Source organism: Syngnathus leptorhynchus, chromosome 3, assembly GCF_054491065.1.
Source record: "Syngnathus leptorhynchus isolate UIUO chromosome 3, UIUO_Slep, whole genome shotgun sequence".
In the NCBI taxonomy this organism is placed as follows: Eukaryota; Metazoa; Chordata; class Actinopteri; order Syngnathiformes; family Syngnathidae; genus Syngnathus; species Syngnathus leptorhynchus.
This window is the reverse complement of record NC_141197.1, coordinates 20,069,845-20,088,494: the sequence shown is the minus strand read 5'-3', so window position 1 is coordinate 20,088,494 and position 18,650 is coordinate 20,069,845. Positions and strand designations below refer to the sequence as shown.

Here is an 18,650-nt window from a genome sequence, read left to right as displayed (position 1 = left end):
TAACTTAATGAAAATATCTGAAAACCAGATTTGCGACGAAATAGTAAAGTACATGTTTTACATGTAGACATAAAGCAATGTGATTCAAATTTGCCGTTGACCGTTGTGTATTATTTCTCCACACACTGAACTTTTTTCCCCTCCTGCAAAAAGTACAATCTTTTGATTGTGTTCTGTTGGAAGTTGGTGAGGTTTAAGAGCGTCGTGAAACTCCCACGGAAGAGTTAAAAGCCATGTTGCGCGCGCGCGCGCGCACGCTCGCTCGTTTCTCCTCCCACACAGCCAAAGGCGTATAAAACACTTGTCAAAATTAGGAACAAGACCCAACTATCTTGCTCTCCTTCACAATGGCAGATGCAGGAACCCCCAGCTCAACTTTCCCCGACATCGTGGAGCTCAACGTGGGCGGTCAGGTCTACGTGACCAGGCTGGACACGCTCACGGCGGTGCCCGACTCCCTGCTTTGGGCCAAGTTCAGCCAAAGTTCCCCCAATGATCTTCCCAAAGACGGCAAAGGGCGCTTCTTTTTTGACCGAGATGGTTTTTTATTCCGTTACATTCTGGACTACTTGCGGGACTCGGAGCTCTTCCTGCCCGAGTTCTTCAAGGAGAAGAGGCGCCTGCAGAAGGAGGCGGACTTCTTCCAGCTCCCGGAGCTGTCGAGGCGCCTGGCGGCCTCCAGCAAGGACGGCTCCCCCACGGAGGACAACGGCGGCGGAGAGCCGGAGGAGGCTGAGCTCGCCAGCCCGACCACCGGCTCCTCGTCGTCGGACAGAACCCTGCGCTCGCCGGGCTCCAGCTCCATCTCCAGCTGCAGCTCGGGCTACATCACGGTGGGCTACCGGGGCAGCTACACCATCGGCAGAGACATCCAGGCGGACGCCAAATTCCGCAGAGTGGCCCGCATCACCGTTTGCAGCAAGATCTGCCTCGCCAAAGAAGTATTCGGGGACACGCTGAACGAGAGCCGCGACCCGGACCGAACCCCGGACAAGTACACGTCCAGGTACTACCTCAAGTACAACTTCTTGGAGCAAGCCTTCGATCGGCTGGCCGAGGCTGGCTTCCACATGGTGGCTTGCAACTCCACGGGGACCTGCTCGTACGCCAGCAACGACCCGGGGGAGGACAAAGTGTGGACGAGTTACACCGAATACGTTTTCAGCCGGTGAACTTTGATGGCACTTTTCTGCAACTTTTCTTCTCGTTGATGTTTTTTTTTTGTGATTTTGATTGTGTTCTGCCGATGAGCTTCTAAGAGGGGTCACCGAGCATTTAAAAACTTTTTTTTCCTGGTGGAGTGAAAAATGCAAAGGGCTGAAACACTTTTGAAATATTCGCTCATATTTACATTTAGTTATGGTATGGTATGATATGAATGAGTTATTTTTCCACATACATCCATAACTCAATTGTTGATTAATTCTTCCCATCGCTGGTAGTTATTTTTAGAACAGGCCCACATGTGTGGTCCTTGGGGGCCATCCCACTGGCACCATGTTGGTGACCCCCACTACAGAGCAAGGACACGCTGTACAGGATGTGAATCATAAGATGTAAATGTCATGTTTGGGCTTTCCACATTATATAATGATATGAAATGCTTTTGTAAATAGGTTTGAATTTTTTGTGTAGCTGAAACATGAAAAAAAAAATGAATCATCTAACTCACAAACTCAAGACCGCCAGTCAAATTGTCTGTGATTAAAAATAAGAAGCCCCAGATAGGCTGTGATATCTTCAATGTGTACATATTGAACAATTTTAAATAAAAATGTGACGACCGCACGGCTCTCTCGTGTTCACTGTTACGATTTGGAAACATGGCATCCAAGTCCATGTCCGGTATTTGACATCACCATCAATTAACATGACTGACCTCGATTCATTTGCTCTTGAAAACAATTTCAACTTTGTGCTCTTAATGAAATCCACGTGTGTGACAATTTGTTTGCAATCGCAGCCACAAAATGGAACTGGACATTTCGTCATCCGATGTGCCTAAATGTGCTCGAGTTAATTTCACCGTCACCACATTTGAACAAAATCCAAAGTATCACTGTTACTCAAAAAAAAAAAAAAAAAGAAACCACATTTCCACAGCAGCTTTGACACAACCACATTTAAGATTTTTTCCTCCTATTTTTGGTCCAATCAACTCCCTGGGCAGAAAAACAAGCTGGAGGAACAGAAAGGGGATTTCCATTTAACAGATGACTTTTTTTACAGTCAAGTAAAATGACAGCCAAGTAAACATTCTGACACAATCCCGGACGTCCAGTAAACATCAGTCACCAAATCCATACCGTCCGTCCGTCCGTCCACTCGCTCGACAGGCCAGGCTCCCTCCTACGCAAAAGCAGCATGGACACCAGAGCCAGCTCCGATCTGCTGTCACGTGACCCAACCATCTGGGCCGGAAATAGGAAGGATGGTTAGATGGCTGTGACTTTGGAAAGGTCTTTACAAAAAACAAAAACAGTGCTTCTAGAACATTTTCTGAAACGCTACAAAGTCAAAAATGCAAACAAGAGCGACAGATTTGCGTCACCCTTAAGTCGATTGTTGGACGCCTCCACCTAAAAAAAAAAAAAAAAAACGGAGCCTCCGCTCACTGTTGGAGGAGGACGACGAGGCAGCCGAGACCATTTGCAGATTTGCTGGCAGTCAACAAAATGTTTCACACTTTTTCTCTCACAGCCTCTGCCATTAGCGGAATTTTCACAGCTTCCCCTGAGAAGACAACAGAACATGGCTTTGTCTTCCATTTCTTCTTTGTTTCAATCACAACCAGACAGAAAATAAAAGACACAAATGCCGCAAAGCACTTCTTGTTCATTAAAAGTCGGAGAACATCACGAACAAGAACCGTCTTGGAAATGAAAAGCTGTGAATGGTGCAGACATTTTCAGATGGCGATTTGAACGAATCGTTCACCACAAGTCAATGTTTTGTGTTTTCACATACGTATATGGTACAAAATGTGACATATGTATACACTGGATGGTTTGTTCGGCGAGAGTTTGCTTCACGAGTCCCTCTGGGCAAGACTTGTTCCCATGGATAATCCAATTCAAAGGAGGAAAGTAGCAGCCAGTGTGTTGTGCTGGTTGGAGTCTGTGAAGAGTGAAAACATTCTTTCCACCAAAAACTTGCACTGTCATTTTTTTTTTTTATTGCTTTCCAGTCAATGACTTTTTTGTATCACACACAACGACGTCTCTTTAAAGCATGAAACGAGATTTGTAAGACTGCCTGGATAATCCGTGAGTGTCACAAGGTTAGAAAAATGTCGGGACACCTTTGAAATCAGCCAAAGTGTCTGTTTTGTCCAATCATCTCAATGAGTTCATTCTTTCGCCTATTTGCTGTCGTGAATGGAATTGCATTCAAAGTGATGTTAAAAAAAAAAAAACCTTTTCATAACTCAAATAAATAAATGGATAAAAATAAATCCATAAAAATGAAAACTGTCGGTACTGTTGTTTAGTAGCATGATTTACGGCTAGTCGTGTCCTCGCTGTCCTTCTGGGAAATCCTTTTTATTGAGTTTGACTGAAGCGCAGTTTTCAAACAATGCCGAACGGAGGAGTGTCGCAATCGGGCCTCTTATCGTAAATTTGTCAAGAAAATGCTGTCTGTCGGCCAGCTGCTGCTTCTTTGTGTGCTGTTTATCTTGAGAAGGGCAAAGGTTTGCCGCTCCGGGCACACAGCGGCAAACCGGAGATTGGCGAGTGACAAAGCTGAGCCTGCCACTGTACTGGCAAAAAGGGCTGGCGGAATTTGGCAGCAGCAGGCAACAGAGAGGACGAGAGGGAACATCCTCCTCCCCCGCTGCGGCTGCTTAGGCTTCCTCTTCACCCCCATCAAGCTTCCGAATACTGTCAGAGCTTTCTAAAAGGGCAAGACACGAAGGAAGCTGATTAGAAGTCTGTCTGAGATCTCACCATCCTGTGTGTGTGTGAGTGTTTCTCAAAGCTGCAAGAATTTTTTGAACATAAACAAAAATGCCAGATTTGTTTGACACGTTCTGTGATGCCAATCATATGATCCAAACTGGAAACCCCAACAGCATTTTTTTTTTTTTTTTTTTTTGGCGATTCCAACTATTTTGACTGGCAAATACCTTCAAAAGTATTGACAAGGACGTTTTGCACTTATTGATACATATATGTTTTAAATGATTGAAAAATGATAACATCCTCCACAGCATTATCATTTCAGCACTCACGATAGGACACAAATGAAAAATGTGTCTTCCCATCTAAATGTGACGCATGACAAAGGCTTTCTGGGAAATGTTGAGCAGAGATGTTCCACTGCAAGGACACTTTCCAGATATGTCCCGAGTCCACAGCGCTTCCTGTCTCTTCCCCACTTTGGTCATACAAGACTGACACTAAACCATAGCAGACGTTTGAATGCAATTTACCCCCAAAGCAACTTTCTCGTTTTAATCTATTTCCCATTCTTCACACTTTAATGTGTAACAGCATTCCACAAATCAACAAATGTCTGACGTTCTGCAGGGACCCAAGTTGAAAACAGAGAAGGCTTTCTTTGAAAGACTTTGTGTACGTCGGCTGCAGAGATAGTCCAGTAGCACCAGATAAAAAGTCAAGACATTTCAAACATTTGCAAAGATAAGAGTAAAAGGAAAAAAAAACCAAAAAAAAACGGGGTAGGCTGGAGCAGGAAGGAGTCAGCGCACAGATGATAAACCTTTTAAGGAAAATCCAGCTAATAGTCTTCTAGGGAGGATTTTTTTTGGGGGGGGAAACTTCAAAGTAGGCTATAAAACAACTTTAGAGACTCTCCCATAAAAATTAGATCAAAAGTATCAAGCCGTGGGATCCAACAGTGACCAAAAAAAAAAAAAAAGATATTCTGCCAAAACAAAGGCTGTAACTCTACCATGAGGTCAAAAATCAATCACATTAGTTATGGAAACAATTCTCATAATGTTGAGGATGGGAACGGGTCGCAGGGAGATCTCTCTCTCTCTCCGTAATTTGTACCCAATAAAACATGTTCATCTGAGAGACGCTTTTTGATGGTATTCCCACACAAATACTTTCTTTGCCAATGTATGAGGTCACCATTTTTGCTGTAGAACACTTTGTATATGAAATCAATACGTTTTAGTAGCTCAAGTACATTCATTAACCAAAATATTGGGAATGCCTGATAGTATTGTTGCCACTGAGTGTATTGAACAAACGCAGGAGTCTACCATTAAATTCAAAGCTTCCGCCACCCTAAACATCCTGCAAACGATCATCTATCATTCTTGGCCCACATTCAACAGCCATGTCCAAATAATATCGCTGGTGGGATCATCCCAGCACATCTTCCAAAATATGTGCCATGGGCATTTGGAGTCTCGGAATGGGCACGACAGAACAACACAGATTCTGTGACAGAATGGATGGATTTTTGAAGAGACTGAAACCCCCACAGAGCAGCACTTCCCTATTTATGCAACACAGACTGAAAACTCTTCCGTCTTCCATCTTGCTTCATTTCCCGTAATGACAGTTGCAGACTTTGTTCAAACGTCTGACTTGCTCCGAGAATAGAACAGACTTGCTTTCACTGTTTGCTCTTATGGTTCTTGAGATTTTATTTTGTATTCAAAGCAAACGAAAAAAGTAAATATTGCAAAATTTTGTTCAACCTTTACACAAGAATTTTAACACTTAAATCTTGAATGTTAAAAAGCCAGACCAAAAAAATAAAAAATAATGACGTATCAGTTAAGATGGTTTGCTATCCAAGTTTAATCCAAACATACACATAACACATGAAAATGACAGTACTTGAATCTTTGAAATGAAATGGTACTGCAGTGTGACTACATGAATCCTCAAGGATGACAATTGCGTTCAATGCACATGAAATCAAGCGCAAAATTCCAATGTAACAAATGAGGAAGCGAGGGTCGATTAGCAGATGCGCCCTCTGGTGGTAAACATGAACAAAACCTCAAAAATGTACAGTACGGTACAAAACGTTACACTGCACAATACCAGAGTGCACATGGTGAGAAAACATTACAAAAAGTGAAGAGGAAATAATAATAATAAAAAAAAGTGCTATTGAAAACGTTTTAACGTGATTCCTAACGGGGCGGCTACGGTTATAGGTTACACAACAATTAACACAATCATACGAAAATAAACTAAACAACAATACTTTATTGGATAATATATTCAAATTGATCATCATGTTAACCACCCCTTCCAACAAATATAATAAAACAACTACAGGCTCTGTGGTTTACTCTGCAAGCATGACTTCTTTGTTCTGCTCACACAAATGCTGAAGTGGTTGCTGAAATGTCAAGCAGATAAAGATTTAGATGATAACCACGCCAAGTGTTTGTTCATCGTTAACTAGATCATTTTAGAGAGAGAAGTTGCGCTAATGTGAAACAAGAAGCGCTTGGGAACTTCTATGGAAGGTGAAGGCTTGGAAATAAATTTCTGAAAATGTGTGATGATCTCTTTGTGTCATACTCACACTTAAGTTGGAAATAACAGGGCTCACAGTATGGCTTCTTGTTTCGGACCCGAACCTGTACTCCAGTGTCTGTTTTTCCAAGATATTGGTGGCAGCCCACACACTGAGGAGGAGGAGGGAGAAGTGAGAAATAAAATGCAGTCCAGCATTACAAAAATAGGGGCCTCTGTTTTAATAGACTTTTTTTTTTTTTTTTTTTTAATGAATGACATTACAGGGATTAGTTAGCATAGAACAGCACTTCAACCCCATATGGTTGCTAAAAGCGACATCGAATTAAAGGTCATAAAGCTGAAGGTTGCCAGATGAGTCAAGTTTCCATCTTGGTTCTAATTAACTCTGGCCAGGGAAACTCGAAAGCGCCATGTGATATTTTTACAACTGAGTGAAAGTGGACAGCACTCGGGTTTCTTGCTCCTCACCATGGAAAAGACAAAGACAGGCCGTGGGTTCGACGTCACTGCTAACCACAAAAATGAGTCAATGGAAAGTGTGCTGCGAGCATTTGATTTTGTTTAGTCAGAAAACCTCAAGGCTCCAAAAATGTGGACTCTTGTTATTGTAAGGCTGATATTAACTTCTTTTGAAAGAGTCTTAGACTGTGATGTAACACGACCACATAGGAACCATCATTACTACAACACAAAAACACAACAGCACGCAAGTACGCCATCTGGAGGACTTGAGAATTCATTATCGAATAAGACGACAACAGGCCAACTTTTAACGACAAAAACGCTCGTCAAATTCAGTTGTAAATTTTTTGGTGACCAATTAGAGGACAGAAAAACGTTGACGTCATCAAGGAACAGTTTGAACAAATTTGAAATCCAATCGGAAGAAACAGTCCCATTGATTGGGAAGTCCCTGAACGGATTAGTTTAATTGGTAGCAATCTGATTAGAGAAAAAGAGTTCCAGTAGATAAAGCAACGACTGGAAGGAGCGCAGCCAAGAAAAATTCTTCCAAACGAAGAGAACACACTGTGCAGGAAACATTTCACGGAACAAATATTTGAATTGAGGTCGGAAATGTAGGTCAGTGCTGCTGACAGTGTTTAGGCTAGCAGGAAAGGTATTGCTAGCTCTCGACGCTCCACGACTGGGAATAGTCATCAGAAAAAAAAACAACAAAAGGGAATAATAATAATAAAAAAATAAAAAATAATAATAAAAATACTAAATAAAATAAAAAACCACTTAGCGTGCCCAATAGTTCATACTTCAAATAATCACACCATAAATAGCGACTAAGCTGACCACAGTCGCTCTCCAACCCAGCGAGGAAATGAACTCAGCCACAACTGAACCGAGGAGGGTGTGAAAAGAGTGCTACGAAAATGCACCGAGACCTTTGTGAGCACACCACCACCACCACCGGCAGCCCGCTTTGTTAAACTCTCACCTGAAAACAGGCAAAATGGAAGCGGAGATTAAGGTCTTCAATAACCATGGCTGCCCCACTACTCAGGTGGCCTTCACACACACAGCAAGTTCTCCTCCCACTGAGCATCCTGAGGCAGCGGCACACCATGAAGCGATGCGAGATGATCGAGGAAAAATGACTCGTTACCTGCCGGGGTGAGGGTCCGTGGGGGGATTTCTCAGGGATGATCTCGATCCGTTACTGTAACGGGCAGAGGAGGTTCTACCGCCGCCGCAAAAACCCGCGGTGGCCGAATGTGGTCGGGGATCAGCCGCCGTGAGGTTTGAACGGGCGCTTCCGAGAGTGTCGAGCGACTCGTACCTGCGGGCGTCCGAGCACAAAGCTGAGAATTAAAAAAAAAAAATAAGCGTGTGATCCACGTGATAAACTCTGAACCTCTTCAGGGGCAACCCGATGTAGATGGGCTCCTTGTAAAAAGCGCTGCTGCGCTGTCGTATCCAGCTGTTGTCAGTCAGGAGCTGAGTTCGCTTTTTCATCTCCTCCAAGATTTGCTGGCGCTCTTGCTCGGCTTTGGAAGCAAACTCTTCTTTCCTTTTCTTCTGATCACCTGAACGATGAGCGACATTTTGAGTGAACGAGAGTAAAACTACAGAAAAGTTTACAGGGAGATGCTCGGCTAACCTTTTGGTTGTTTGTACGACTCCGCTAACGCCGGAGTAGACAACGACTTTGCCCTAAGGGACGAACGCAGGTACGATATTTGAATATTTTGCTTGGAAGATTTCAGTGGAAAAGTAAATGCGTCTGCTGAGAAGGCAGCGACGGATAGAAAGTTGGATTGTTCTGACCTGTGCGCGGGAGAGAGCCCAGCAAAGCCAGAGATGCCTTCAGCCCTGAGGTGTCACATGAAAGCAATGAATAAAAAAAGAATAAAAGAAAAAAATTAAAAAATGCAAAAGCACAATCCGAGTCATCAGACCGGTCACGAGGCCTTACCAGTCTTTGTTATTCAGATCCTTGCGTGTGCCATTCTGATGTTTAAACCCGAGTTCTTCAGGGCTCCGCTCTTTTATTTTTGTCAAAGCATGCAGATGAGTCGCTCCCGGAAGGGTCTCAACATCATCGCGCACTCCAAAGTTATTCTGAAACAACAAATTGCATTTCCGGTGTTAAGTGGCCTGCCGAAGAACATTGCCACTGGATCCATTGCAAAAAAAAAAAAAAAGAAAACCTTAATTTGAGCACCTCAATTGAATCAAACCACGGTCCATAAAATCATTCTAGCATGGATCACTGGAGCCCATTGATGAAAATTAAAAAGGCAGTCAACACAGGATGTCAAATGCCTGCGTGAAGCCAAGGAACAAACACCTCAAAGTGTGATGACCTCATTTAGCGAAGAAAACCAGACACCAAGGAGAGAAAAGCAAGTTTTCACAGCCGGCCTCTTACGCACCTCCTGGCGTGCGTCCTCTTTCGCCTTCTGCCACTCGGCCTGCAGCCTCCGCCGATCTCGCTCGTACTGCGCCTGACCAAGACACGGAGGGAACATCTCAGCCACCGTTCCATCTGATTCTCCAGACTGCTGTTAACAGTTTTCACCTGGAGAAGGCGCTCTTGTTCTTTCTGCCACTTCCGCTGCCTCCTGTGGTCGCCCTCGTGGTCCCACGACCAGCTGGATGAGGAACGGGTGAGGGACGGCACCTGGAGCTGCGCACACGCAGGCTGGACGTGATCACCCGTGCAAACGCACATTTTTGTTAAATGGTGGAAACTTACGTCGGAGATGGCGGATTCGGAACCTCCTGCGTGACAAAAAGACAAGAAAACAAAACACTTCATCTCTGCTGCCAAACAGATCATTCATGAAACGCCATTCCACACATTTGTGGCAATTCAGCTTCCAAATGAACATTGAGCTGCAATTTCCACTTTCATTGAAAACTTGGGCCGCAAAAAAAATGCGACATCCGGCTTTGCTTGGACAAGCCAGGCAGGCCAAAGTCATCCAAGCTCAGCCAAGCAAGAGATCTTAACAGGATTGGCTAGCGCCGGCCAGATGCTGCTGCCCAGACTGCTTAGGCCTTGCCGCTCTGGTGGATATGACATTTGGAGCTTCATGCGGAATGTGTCCCATCTTAACTTCACATCTTCAAAATGAAGCAAGTCACTGAGAGCATCAGCGTATTCGGGATCTTTCGGGTCTTTCAAAAGATTACAGAGACCTAATGAGTTGAATAGTTGTGCACATCAATTAAAAAAAAAAAAAGGGGGGGGAAAAAAAAAAAAAAAACTAGAAATATAAACTAATTAAAAACAAGGTGGCAGAAAGTCCTAATCTGGGATCACAATGTGAGGATCTGTACCAATATAGCCCCGATTCAAAATGACATCAAGGAAATGCATTTCAAATGAATTGAAATTGGCTTTGCTCAGGTTCTGTTGCCATGAAACATTTCACACAATGCACACAGCACAAAAACATTACCACATAGGTAAACCCACGAGCTGAACCCTGCAGAGCCTCCAAGTCCACGGTGGCAGGAGACAAACAAGACAACCATATGCAATTAACGTTCAATTCTTCCACTTCACATTCCTCTCGCTGGACATTTTATTCTTGTAAGCTAGCAGTCCACTGTCTATTCTATTTGCTCATTATCCTGCATTTACACGGCAGATCTAAATGTCCAATTACACTTTAGTGCTCGTGTCCCTCCCCTCACCCAACGGTTTACACATAAGGGACCGCTACGGTTCATAGTTACTAAGCAACGCACATACGCAGACATCCAATTCAAAACAAGTGCAAAAGTCTATCTTGTTGGCCCATTTTCTGGGCAATGACTATATTTTGACTTGTTTCAGACAGACCATTGTCAGAGTTCACCTCGACCATCGTCAACTTGCAGACATTTCTTACAGCGATGCCATGCAAGGTTTCAGAAAAGCAAGGGCAAAATCGGTATATTAGTAATCCCATTGCTGAGATCTTAAACATTCTTCCAACTGTAACGGAACAAATCGATTTTTGTTTCCCGTCGGCATTCTCAACTCGATCATCAAATCATCACATTGGACACAAGACGGCCGTCATTATGGAGCTCACCCTTTTTTTTATAACCTCGACCGTCGGTGGTGAGGGTGCCAATTTGCAGGGCAGATGCCATTTTGTCCTCCCACGGGCCGGAGCTCAAGCGCACCGCCGCCAGATCGCCGCGGACAGTCGGGATGGCGTCATCCGCACACAGCTGGCAGAAGTCCGCCGGGCCGCCTGGCGCGAGAAGGACTCGCCGTCAAGAAAATGAAGACGGATGAGGGCACAGACAGCGCAACACAAACAAGGTACCTCGCTTTAGCGGGATTCGTTCAAAGCAAATAGAAAAATAAAGTCACAGCGCTCGCTGCTGCTCCAAATGTGAATGGCCCCAATTCCCAGAAGTTCTCGTCAAAGTGTGTCATGCAGAAACTTTTCAATAAAAGGGTTTTTGACGGCATTGTTTTTTTTCCCCCTCTGATGATTGTTTGTTTTGTCTTCCAGGTAGTCAACACATTCTTGCAAAACGATCGGTAGCTTCCTTACAATAACAGGAAAACTCCAGACAGTTCAAATATTTATATTTGGCTTTTAAATACTCTCGAAAAGCGGCCTTGAACCGGAATAACATTTTGAACATGAAATCACGATCCATCGTCTCGCCAAAAATAAAAAGCATGCAGGAAAATGAATCTTTTGGCGCCATGAGAAATATAAATAATTGGATGCCTCCAAAGAACATTTTCAGAAAAACAAGTGACAGGAAAATCTTACCTGCATGACAACATTTTCTTCTTGAGTCTGTAGTTTGCCAAAGTGGTTGGAAAACAAAGTCCGGTCCACTGTTTGGTATCGGAGCCAGACTCGGGTCTCTGTGCTCGACCTGAAAAGCAAACAGCACACAAGTTGACACCCACAGATCCAGTTTCATGTGCTTCCACATAGAAATGAGATACTCCAAGAAGTATAGTAGCAGCTATCACGGACCCTGTTGGTGGACCCTTTCGACAAATTTGCCTAATCCGTCATGGGGCTGAATGAATTCATATAGTTTTTGTCCGGATTTAAAAACGCAACTGCAGGAGTGAATCCGCCACGAGTTGCGTCAGCGTACAAATTAAAGTCTTATTTCAAGGCAAGACAAAGCTGGACATAAACGGAAATAGTAAAATGCGCTCTGCTGCTTCCTTTTTTTTTTTCTCATTTGGCGCATTTAATTTGTCAGTGTTGACAATGGTGTTTTGATGCAATCTGATTTTGCAGCAGGAACAATGGCACATACCTTGGGGGTGTCCACGCTGGCGCTACGCGGCAGAGTTGCAGCTTTGCCGAGTTGGGCCTGCGTCTTTGAATATTGCTGAGAGCGAAAGCTCTGCCTGGAAAGACTGGTCCACTCTGCTTTTGCTAAAGCCTGATGCTGGTGCGGACCTCTTAGGTAAGATGAGGCGGTTTGTCTTTTGAGGGTGGCGCTAGCAGGTGAGGAAGGAGCGCCATCGCCTACTCCTGTCAGGCTCGGCTTATCGCTCGCCTGAGTGGACAAACACGACTTGTATAGTGGAACTCATAAACGCCATATCAAAGCCGTTGCATCAACCCACACAACGGCATATATATTTAATGAGGTGGGTAGGTAGCAGACAAAGCAGGTCGTCCAAGCTCTCATTACGTTAATTGCCATGAGTGGACCCTGATAGGTCGCACGTAAAAGTCCGGTTTGGGGTCGGAGGCAAAGTCGCCGATTGATTAAACCAGTCCCAACAGTAGTCTGTGTTTTAGTGAATGTAAAACATTTATGGGATATAACCATTATTTATTTATTTATTTATTTATTTAAATTCAATTCAATTTAGTAACAGTAAAATGGCATAAAGATAAAGTTTTTTTTCTCATCTTATTTCTTATTCTGAATGACTAATGTTAAAACAATACCTGAAACGTTGCTTGCAAATAATGTATGAAAGTTTAAAAAATATATATATACAAACTTGAACTGAAAAAAAACATGCAAACAACAACAAAAACAACAAAACGGCGCTACAGCGACGACACTCACTTGACAAAGTTTTGGAATCCTGGACTGCTTGGCGCCGAAGGGCCGAGCTGTGATGACGGACGAGAGGCGACAGGACCCCTCGGCCCGTTTGAAGGCGCGAGGAAGGCTGGCTGAACACGACCAAGAAGCGGCTCTGCTCAAATAGTTTCTGCTGCCTTCAGCTGACGCGCATCTACTTTTGTCTCCTGACATTTCAGAAGCGCTTTCCTGTCTCTCCGTTCCAGACGAGGCTTTCGGGTCAGAAAGGTCTCCGAAAGAGACGGAGCTTCCCGATTTGCCTTCATTTGGAAAACCTGCTGCGCCGAGAAAAGTCAATTGACTCCTATGAACCTTCTCAGGTTGACTAGCATCACGTCGAGGATCAACGGGAGCTGAAAGGTCTCCGGCTTTGAACTGGCTTTGGAAGCTCAAAACGTTGTCCCCATCTGTTGGTGCAGTAACCGCCGCTCCATTTAATGGCAAAGACTCAAAACGGGTCTCCTCTCCCGTGACCTTCCCATCAGAGCCAGGCGTGGCTCCGCCCGACTTTGCCTGACAATGGCAGCAAGCGGAAAACAAACATTTTTCAAGACCTCAGCATTGAGTCTAGTCAAATCTAAACTTACATGAGCAGGGGAAAAGTTCCTGTTCGAAGAGGCGGGGCTAAATGGCACCTCGGCCGCATAGCTTCGAGTCAGCGGAGCTCGACCGTGCGTCCGGAGAGAAGCGCTTGAGAAGTTTGATGAAGGAGAAACGGAGGCCGGGCTGTGCCTTTGCGCTGACAGCTGCTCTCTGTGGAATTGGCATGTAATGGAAGAGGAGTCAGAGTAATGAAAAGATGGAGGATGTGTCACATTACTCCAGTTCGCCGCCGTGTAGCGAGACAAGTGAGGGCGGCGGCCTTTCACTGCTTGGAGAACATATGGCGGCCAGCTCCACGCTTAACTTGCCTTTCAAGGTTATTCTCGGCTCCGTCGTCCATCGTGTTCATGACGCGTTCTCTGTCAAGAGATTCCCTGCGGAGATTGGACTTTACGTTCTTGCGATGGTTCTTCCACTTGGTCAAGGCCTGAAACGATACAAATATGATCTCCAACTTCTTCTCGTGTTATGGAAACAATCGGACTCACATCTTGCCAGCGAGTTTCACTGTCTCGGGTGGCGCTGTGGCTCCTCCATTTTTTGTCTTGATTCCATTTCCCCGCGGAGGTGTTCTGGCCTTCGCGAGAATTTTCTTGGGAAACCTTACGTGAAGTTTGCAGCGTTGGGATGTCACTCATTGATTTGCTCCTAATGCACAAAACACTGCGAGAGAATTCAACGTATTGATCGACAACACCATACTTGGCATACTTTGACAAGATACGTGAAATAACTGAAAAGAAAATGGACTCGGCGGACGATGGACGGTCCACTTTTGTGACAAGTCACGTGGTACCTGGTAAATGAAGTCGATACTTTGCCATTGTCCTTTTTTTGCTTCCTCCGCAGGACTGGAGGTGGCATATCGCCTTTGGTGGTCTCCATCTTAAATACTTGCTCAGCTTCCGCATCACTTCCACAGCCTTGGCAACACAAGAAGCCATCATATGAACTTGCATTGTGACCACCACGACAGAGACGTGTCCAAACGCAGAAATAAAAAGCACCTTCACTGTTTGCGCGCGGAGTTCGAGAGTCGGCAGAGTCCAAGCTGTCCAAGGAAGCCTCCCTAGTATGGCCGATGGGACCTCCGGGATGAGCGCACTCTCTGTCTTTCACATGACCGCCGTCGTCGAGAGCCTGACGTGAGGAGATGGCGTGGTTAGAGGTTTTGGTCAATGACGTGAAGCCAAAATCGAGGTCGTGGATCGGACCTTGGACAAAGCCAATCCCAACAGTCCTTCGAAGGCTTTGAAGTTGAGCTGGGCACCATTGTAGCAATCGTCCAGGTAAGCCTTACGACCCAACCAGTAGACTGTGATAAGAACCTGAAAGAGTCATGAGGAGATAGGCTTTACTTTATTATTCGATAGGATTCAAAGCTATGCTTCTTTTCACTCCTTTCCGAATGTCTTTTGTTTCTCTCTGTGTTTATTTTCTTTCCTCAATTTCATTTTGGTTTGATGCAAGGATTTTATCTGGGAACAACCAGGAAGCGCTGTATTATTTGTATATTTGAATAAGATTGTCAAAAAAAAAAAGTGCAAAAAAATGATAATTTGCGACTGGTACAGGAAACACGTATGGCCTTTATTTAAATAATAAAAATAAAAAATCACCTTGGTAACACGGCAAGAAGTAATTGCTCCTGTCTGGCATATGTTATTTCTTTTTGACTTTCTCTTCAAAAAAACATTAGAGAGATTTTGCCTTTGTCCCGACTCACAATGAGAGTGTAATGGTTTAAAATTACTTTTACGCAGTAGTCCTAATCGGGGACGAATATGTACAAGACCAACAATAGCAAAGAAAAACACTGTCACAGACAATTCGCTTGGCTACGCTTTACCACTTCATTTTAGGATGAAAATTAATTATTAAAAATGGACATTTACAATAATTGCTCATTTGGTCGTAAGAGGTTAAAACATCTTTACAATAGCGTACGACATCATAGTGTGTGCATTGGAAGTGCATGAAAGAACGCGGGATGAGAATGGACGCAAATTGACCCCAATTGCCTAATAGAAGCAAAAAAAAAAAAAAAAGGCTATGGGCCTTTCAAAGAGACTGGCCACTAACAAAGAGCCTCATTAATGTGTGCATGTAGTCAAGCAGCGTGTGAATTCAAATGAGGCTTCTGATGCAACTATGCAGTTTCATCTGCTGAAAAACATGTCAAATAAAAACAGCCATTCACGGAAAAAAAAAAAACATAAAAAAGGGGTGGGGGGCACATTACACAGGCTGGAATTAGGAAAGCTCAGATGGCCGGGCCACTGCTGCAGATTGCAGATAAAATGTGTGCTTTGCAAATTGGCACTAAATTCAGAAACCGATAAAAGATATGACTTACATTTTTGAGTCTTCGACCGCTTTCGTTTCGCCTACAAAAAAAGAAGAAGAAAAAAAACAAACATGAATGCATCTCTGTACATGGGCACAATAAAAAATAGGAAAAAAAAGTATGAATGCATCTCAGTACATGTCAATCAATAAAAGAAAATGTAGGTCCTTCATTTTTTTTTTTTTTATAAATCTTCACAAAATATGAACACATTGAATAACTTTAGGAGCATTGTGTCAGTCTAAAATGAAGGACCTACATTTTTTTCTTTTATTTATTGTGACCATGTACAGAAATGCCTTAATACTTTCTGTACATGGTCACAATAAATAAGACAAAAATGTAGGTCCTTCATTTTTTTTTTTAATAAATCTTCACAAAACATGAACACATTAAAATAATTTCAGGAGCATTGTGTTAGTCTAATAGCAAAGCTGCTCCAGTCATATTTCAATGTTCTCGAGATACAGATATTTTTTATTGATTTGGGAGCAGTAATTTAAAAAAAAAAAAAAAAGAATTTAGCAACTCTGCTAGTAGGCGCACACAAAAAAAAGAAAAAGATTGCAGCAGCCTGCATATTTTCCAAATACGAGATGAGACAAAACTGCTGAGAAATGCACCTGACGATTGCTCGACTTGACAAGTCCTGCAAGTCTCCCGGGTGGAAGAGCTGTGACTCGTTCAGTCCCACTTTCCCGCAAGCTTTTAGAAACACATTTATATTATCCTGCGGATCAAAAACCCAAACAGAGAGAAAAAAAAAAACAAGTCAAACATTGTAACATTACAAGTCTGGTGCAACGTTGCTCGTGACCCGCGTTCCAAATCGCCTGTGGTTATGCTTGTACCGTGTTTAATATGTATGGCTGGATTATCCGCAGCATATATTCCTCATCATGGTGAACATCTCAACCACATCGACTTTGGGCCTGACTATTTATCAGCCCCAGTCGGAGGGCGGCGATTGATTTTTTTTGTCCTCTCGGCTCGCTTTGGGCAGTTCTACAAATTTGAATTGAGCTTTGCACACAGCCTGGGGCCAAAATAAGAATCGAAATTCGCCTATGCTAAAAACAACTTAATGGATTCAGAGGGTGGGTCATCACCCTGACAAGCAATAGCAGAACAATTTAGCCAATTTCTCCTCAGGCTTTTGGATGGACAACCAAAACAAATGTCAGAACTCCCTGGTGAGTAGCTGCCATCCAATTATGATCAAGTCAAATACTGAGAATAAAAAGGGTTGAATTCAAAATCTGAATTGAAAAAAAAAATGATAGTAGTACTTAACGCTTACCAAGCCTGCAATGGGAGTAGCTTGTCGGTTGAGTTTCTTAATGATTCCAGGTTTTAACTGGTTGATCAGGCTACGAGGAAGAAAAAAATAAAATAGCCGTTACTTAGTTGATAGGTACTTGGTAGTTGCGACAATGACATCAATGGAAGAACATGATGACTCACTCGCAAAGCAGGACTCCATTCTCAAGAGCTGCACGGAAGTCGCTGGAACCAAACCGTTTGCCAGTTACCTCCTAAAATACAAACGGAAAACTTGATGATCCCAACAGAAAGTTGGCTCATTGGGAGGCAGTTTGGTTGACACTCAAAAATAAGCCTAACCCTAAAATTGTTCAATTAAAATAAGTTAAAGATACAATAAATACATACATACATAAATAAATGGGGATAAATGTGGACATTAAATAATAAATAAATAAATAAATACAAATAAATAAATAAAATAAAAAATAATAAAATAACATTTTATCGGCCCCCAAAAAAATGAAACAGGCACTCATATTTTAAGTCTAAACAATTTCCACCCACATTTTAACATACAAAACACCATTAGCAAATTCTTGATGAGGTTTGGCACAGGGCCCGTTTCAAACAACATTCACCAACTAATTAAAAATCAATAGGCCTGGTACATGCACATGCACACATCCATTCTTTTATTTGTCAAGGCAGGAAGGGGGGAAAAAAAAATGCAAGATTGGTTGGGCTGCCGCCAACCAGCGCTGTGCACATTCTCATTATGATCCACCCGGACAACCTATTTGGAGTTAGTCAACATTCATGTTTGGCCCATTTGAATGGTTTGGTGAAACAGCAGTTTAAGCCTGGCCAAATGTGCAATGCTTGAACAGCAGTCAGCTGAAACAAACCAAATGCACAGCAAATTGCCTCAGTGTCAATCATTTCAATAGCAACAATTAAAAACATTTCAAAATAGCAGCAAGAAACGTTAAGAATGACTTTTTTTTATATTTTTTTTTATTTGAATGAAGCCTGTCAGCTTATTGAGTGTTCACTTGGAATGAAGCAACTAATGCATGTGTGAGAGTTGTCCAAACAAAAAGAAATGAAGATGATGTCACCCACCTCAATCCAACGCTGAGCCTCATTGAAGGCATCCGCGCAGCTGAAAGTGCTTTGCTGCCGCCACTCCATTTGCGTCGACGAGCAAACCAAATTACGCAACAATTTGCACACACTGACGCGCACAAGATGGAACCAAAATGATGGAATGGAAGTTGCGTCAAAGTTTGTGCAAATGACGATGAAGTGCTCACTCACCGCTGTCACTAGTCTGTTCGACCTTCCCTGTTGATTAAATGCTCTCGTGACCTCCAACCAAGCCCGGCTCTCAAAAATAACGTTTGGAGGTCGGGTCACCG

General features: G+C 43.3%; 2 protein-coding genes across 2 annotated transcripts; one reads left to right on the top strand and one right to left on the bottom strand.

Moving 5' to 3' along the window:
• Positions 1-311: 311 nt before the first annotated feature.
• On the top strand, positions 312-1,779 carry LOC147059690 (BTB/POZ domain-containing protein KCTD12-like). The gene has a single exon (XM_085907585.1). It carries the CDS (start codon positions 348-350, stop codon positions 1,170-1,172), a length of 825 nt encoding a protein of 274 aa, XP_085763711.1. The 5' UTR covers positions 312-347; the 3' UTR covers positions 1,173-1,779.
• Positions 1,780-5,758: 3,979 nt separating this feature from the next.
• Positions 5,759-18,650, bottom strand: LOC147059689 (uncharacterized). The gene is made up of 26 exons (XM_085908062.1): positions 18,355-18,650; positions 17,431-17,501; positions 17,267-17,336; positions 16,590-16,696; positions 15,976-16,006; positions 14,834-14,947; positions 14,627-14,759; positions 14,416-14,542; positions 14,108-14,267; positions 13,898-14,046; positions 13,604-13,769; positions 12,999-13,529; positions 12,228-12,473; positions 11,720-11,828; positions 11,018-11,182; positions 9,688-9,713; positions 9,511-9,618; positions 9,365-9,436; positions 8,905-9,050; positions 8,757-8,801; positions 8,590-8,642; positions 8,344-8,515; positions 8,095-8,268; positions 7,927-8,035; positions 6,523-6,625; positions 5,759-6,333 (listed from the first exon to the last, which is right to left on the bottom strand). Exons 1-26 carry the CDS (start codon positions 18,421-18,423, stop codon positions 6,311-6,313), a joined length of 3,279 nt encoding a protein of 1,092 aa, XP_085764188.1. The 5' UTR covers positions 18,424-18,650; the 3' UTR covers positions 5,759-6,310.

Coding starts and splice junctions, on each gene's coding strand:
- LOC147059690 (XM_085907585.1), top strand. CDS start 348: ATGGCAGATGCAGGAACCCCCAGCTCAACTTTCCCCGACATCGTGGAG.
- LOC147059689 (XM_085908062.1), bottom strand. CDS start 18,423: ATGGAGTGGCGGCAGCAAAGCACTTTCAGCTGCGCGGATGCCTTCAAT. Junction 16,697..17,266: donor CTACTCCCATTGCAGGCTTG/GTAAGCGTTAAG, acceptor TTTGATCCGCAG/GATAATATAAATGTGTTTCT. Junction 16,007..16,589: donor TCAAGTCGAGCAATCGTCAG/GTGCATTTCTCA, acceptor CTTTTTTTGTAG/GCGAAACGAAAGCGGTCGAA.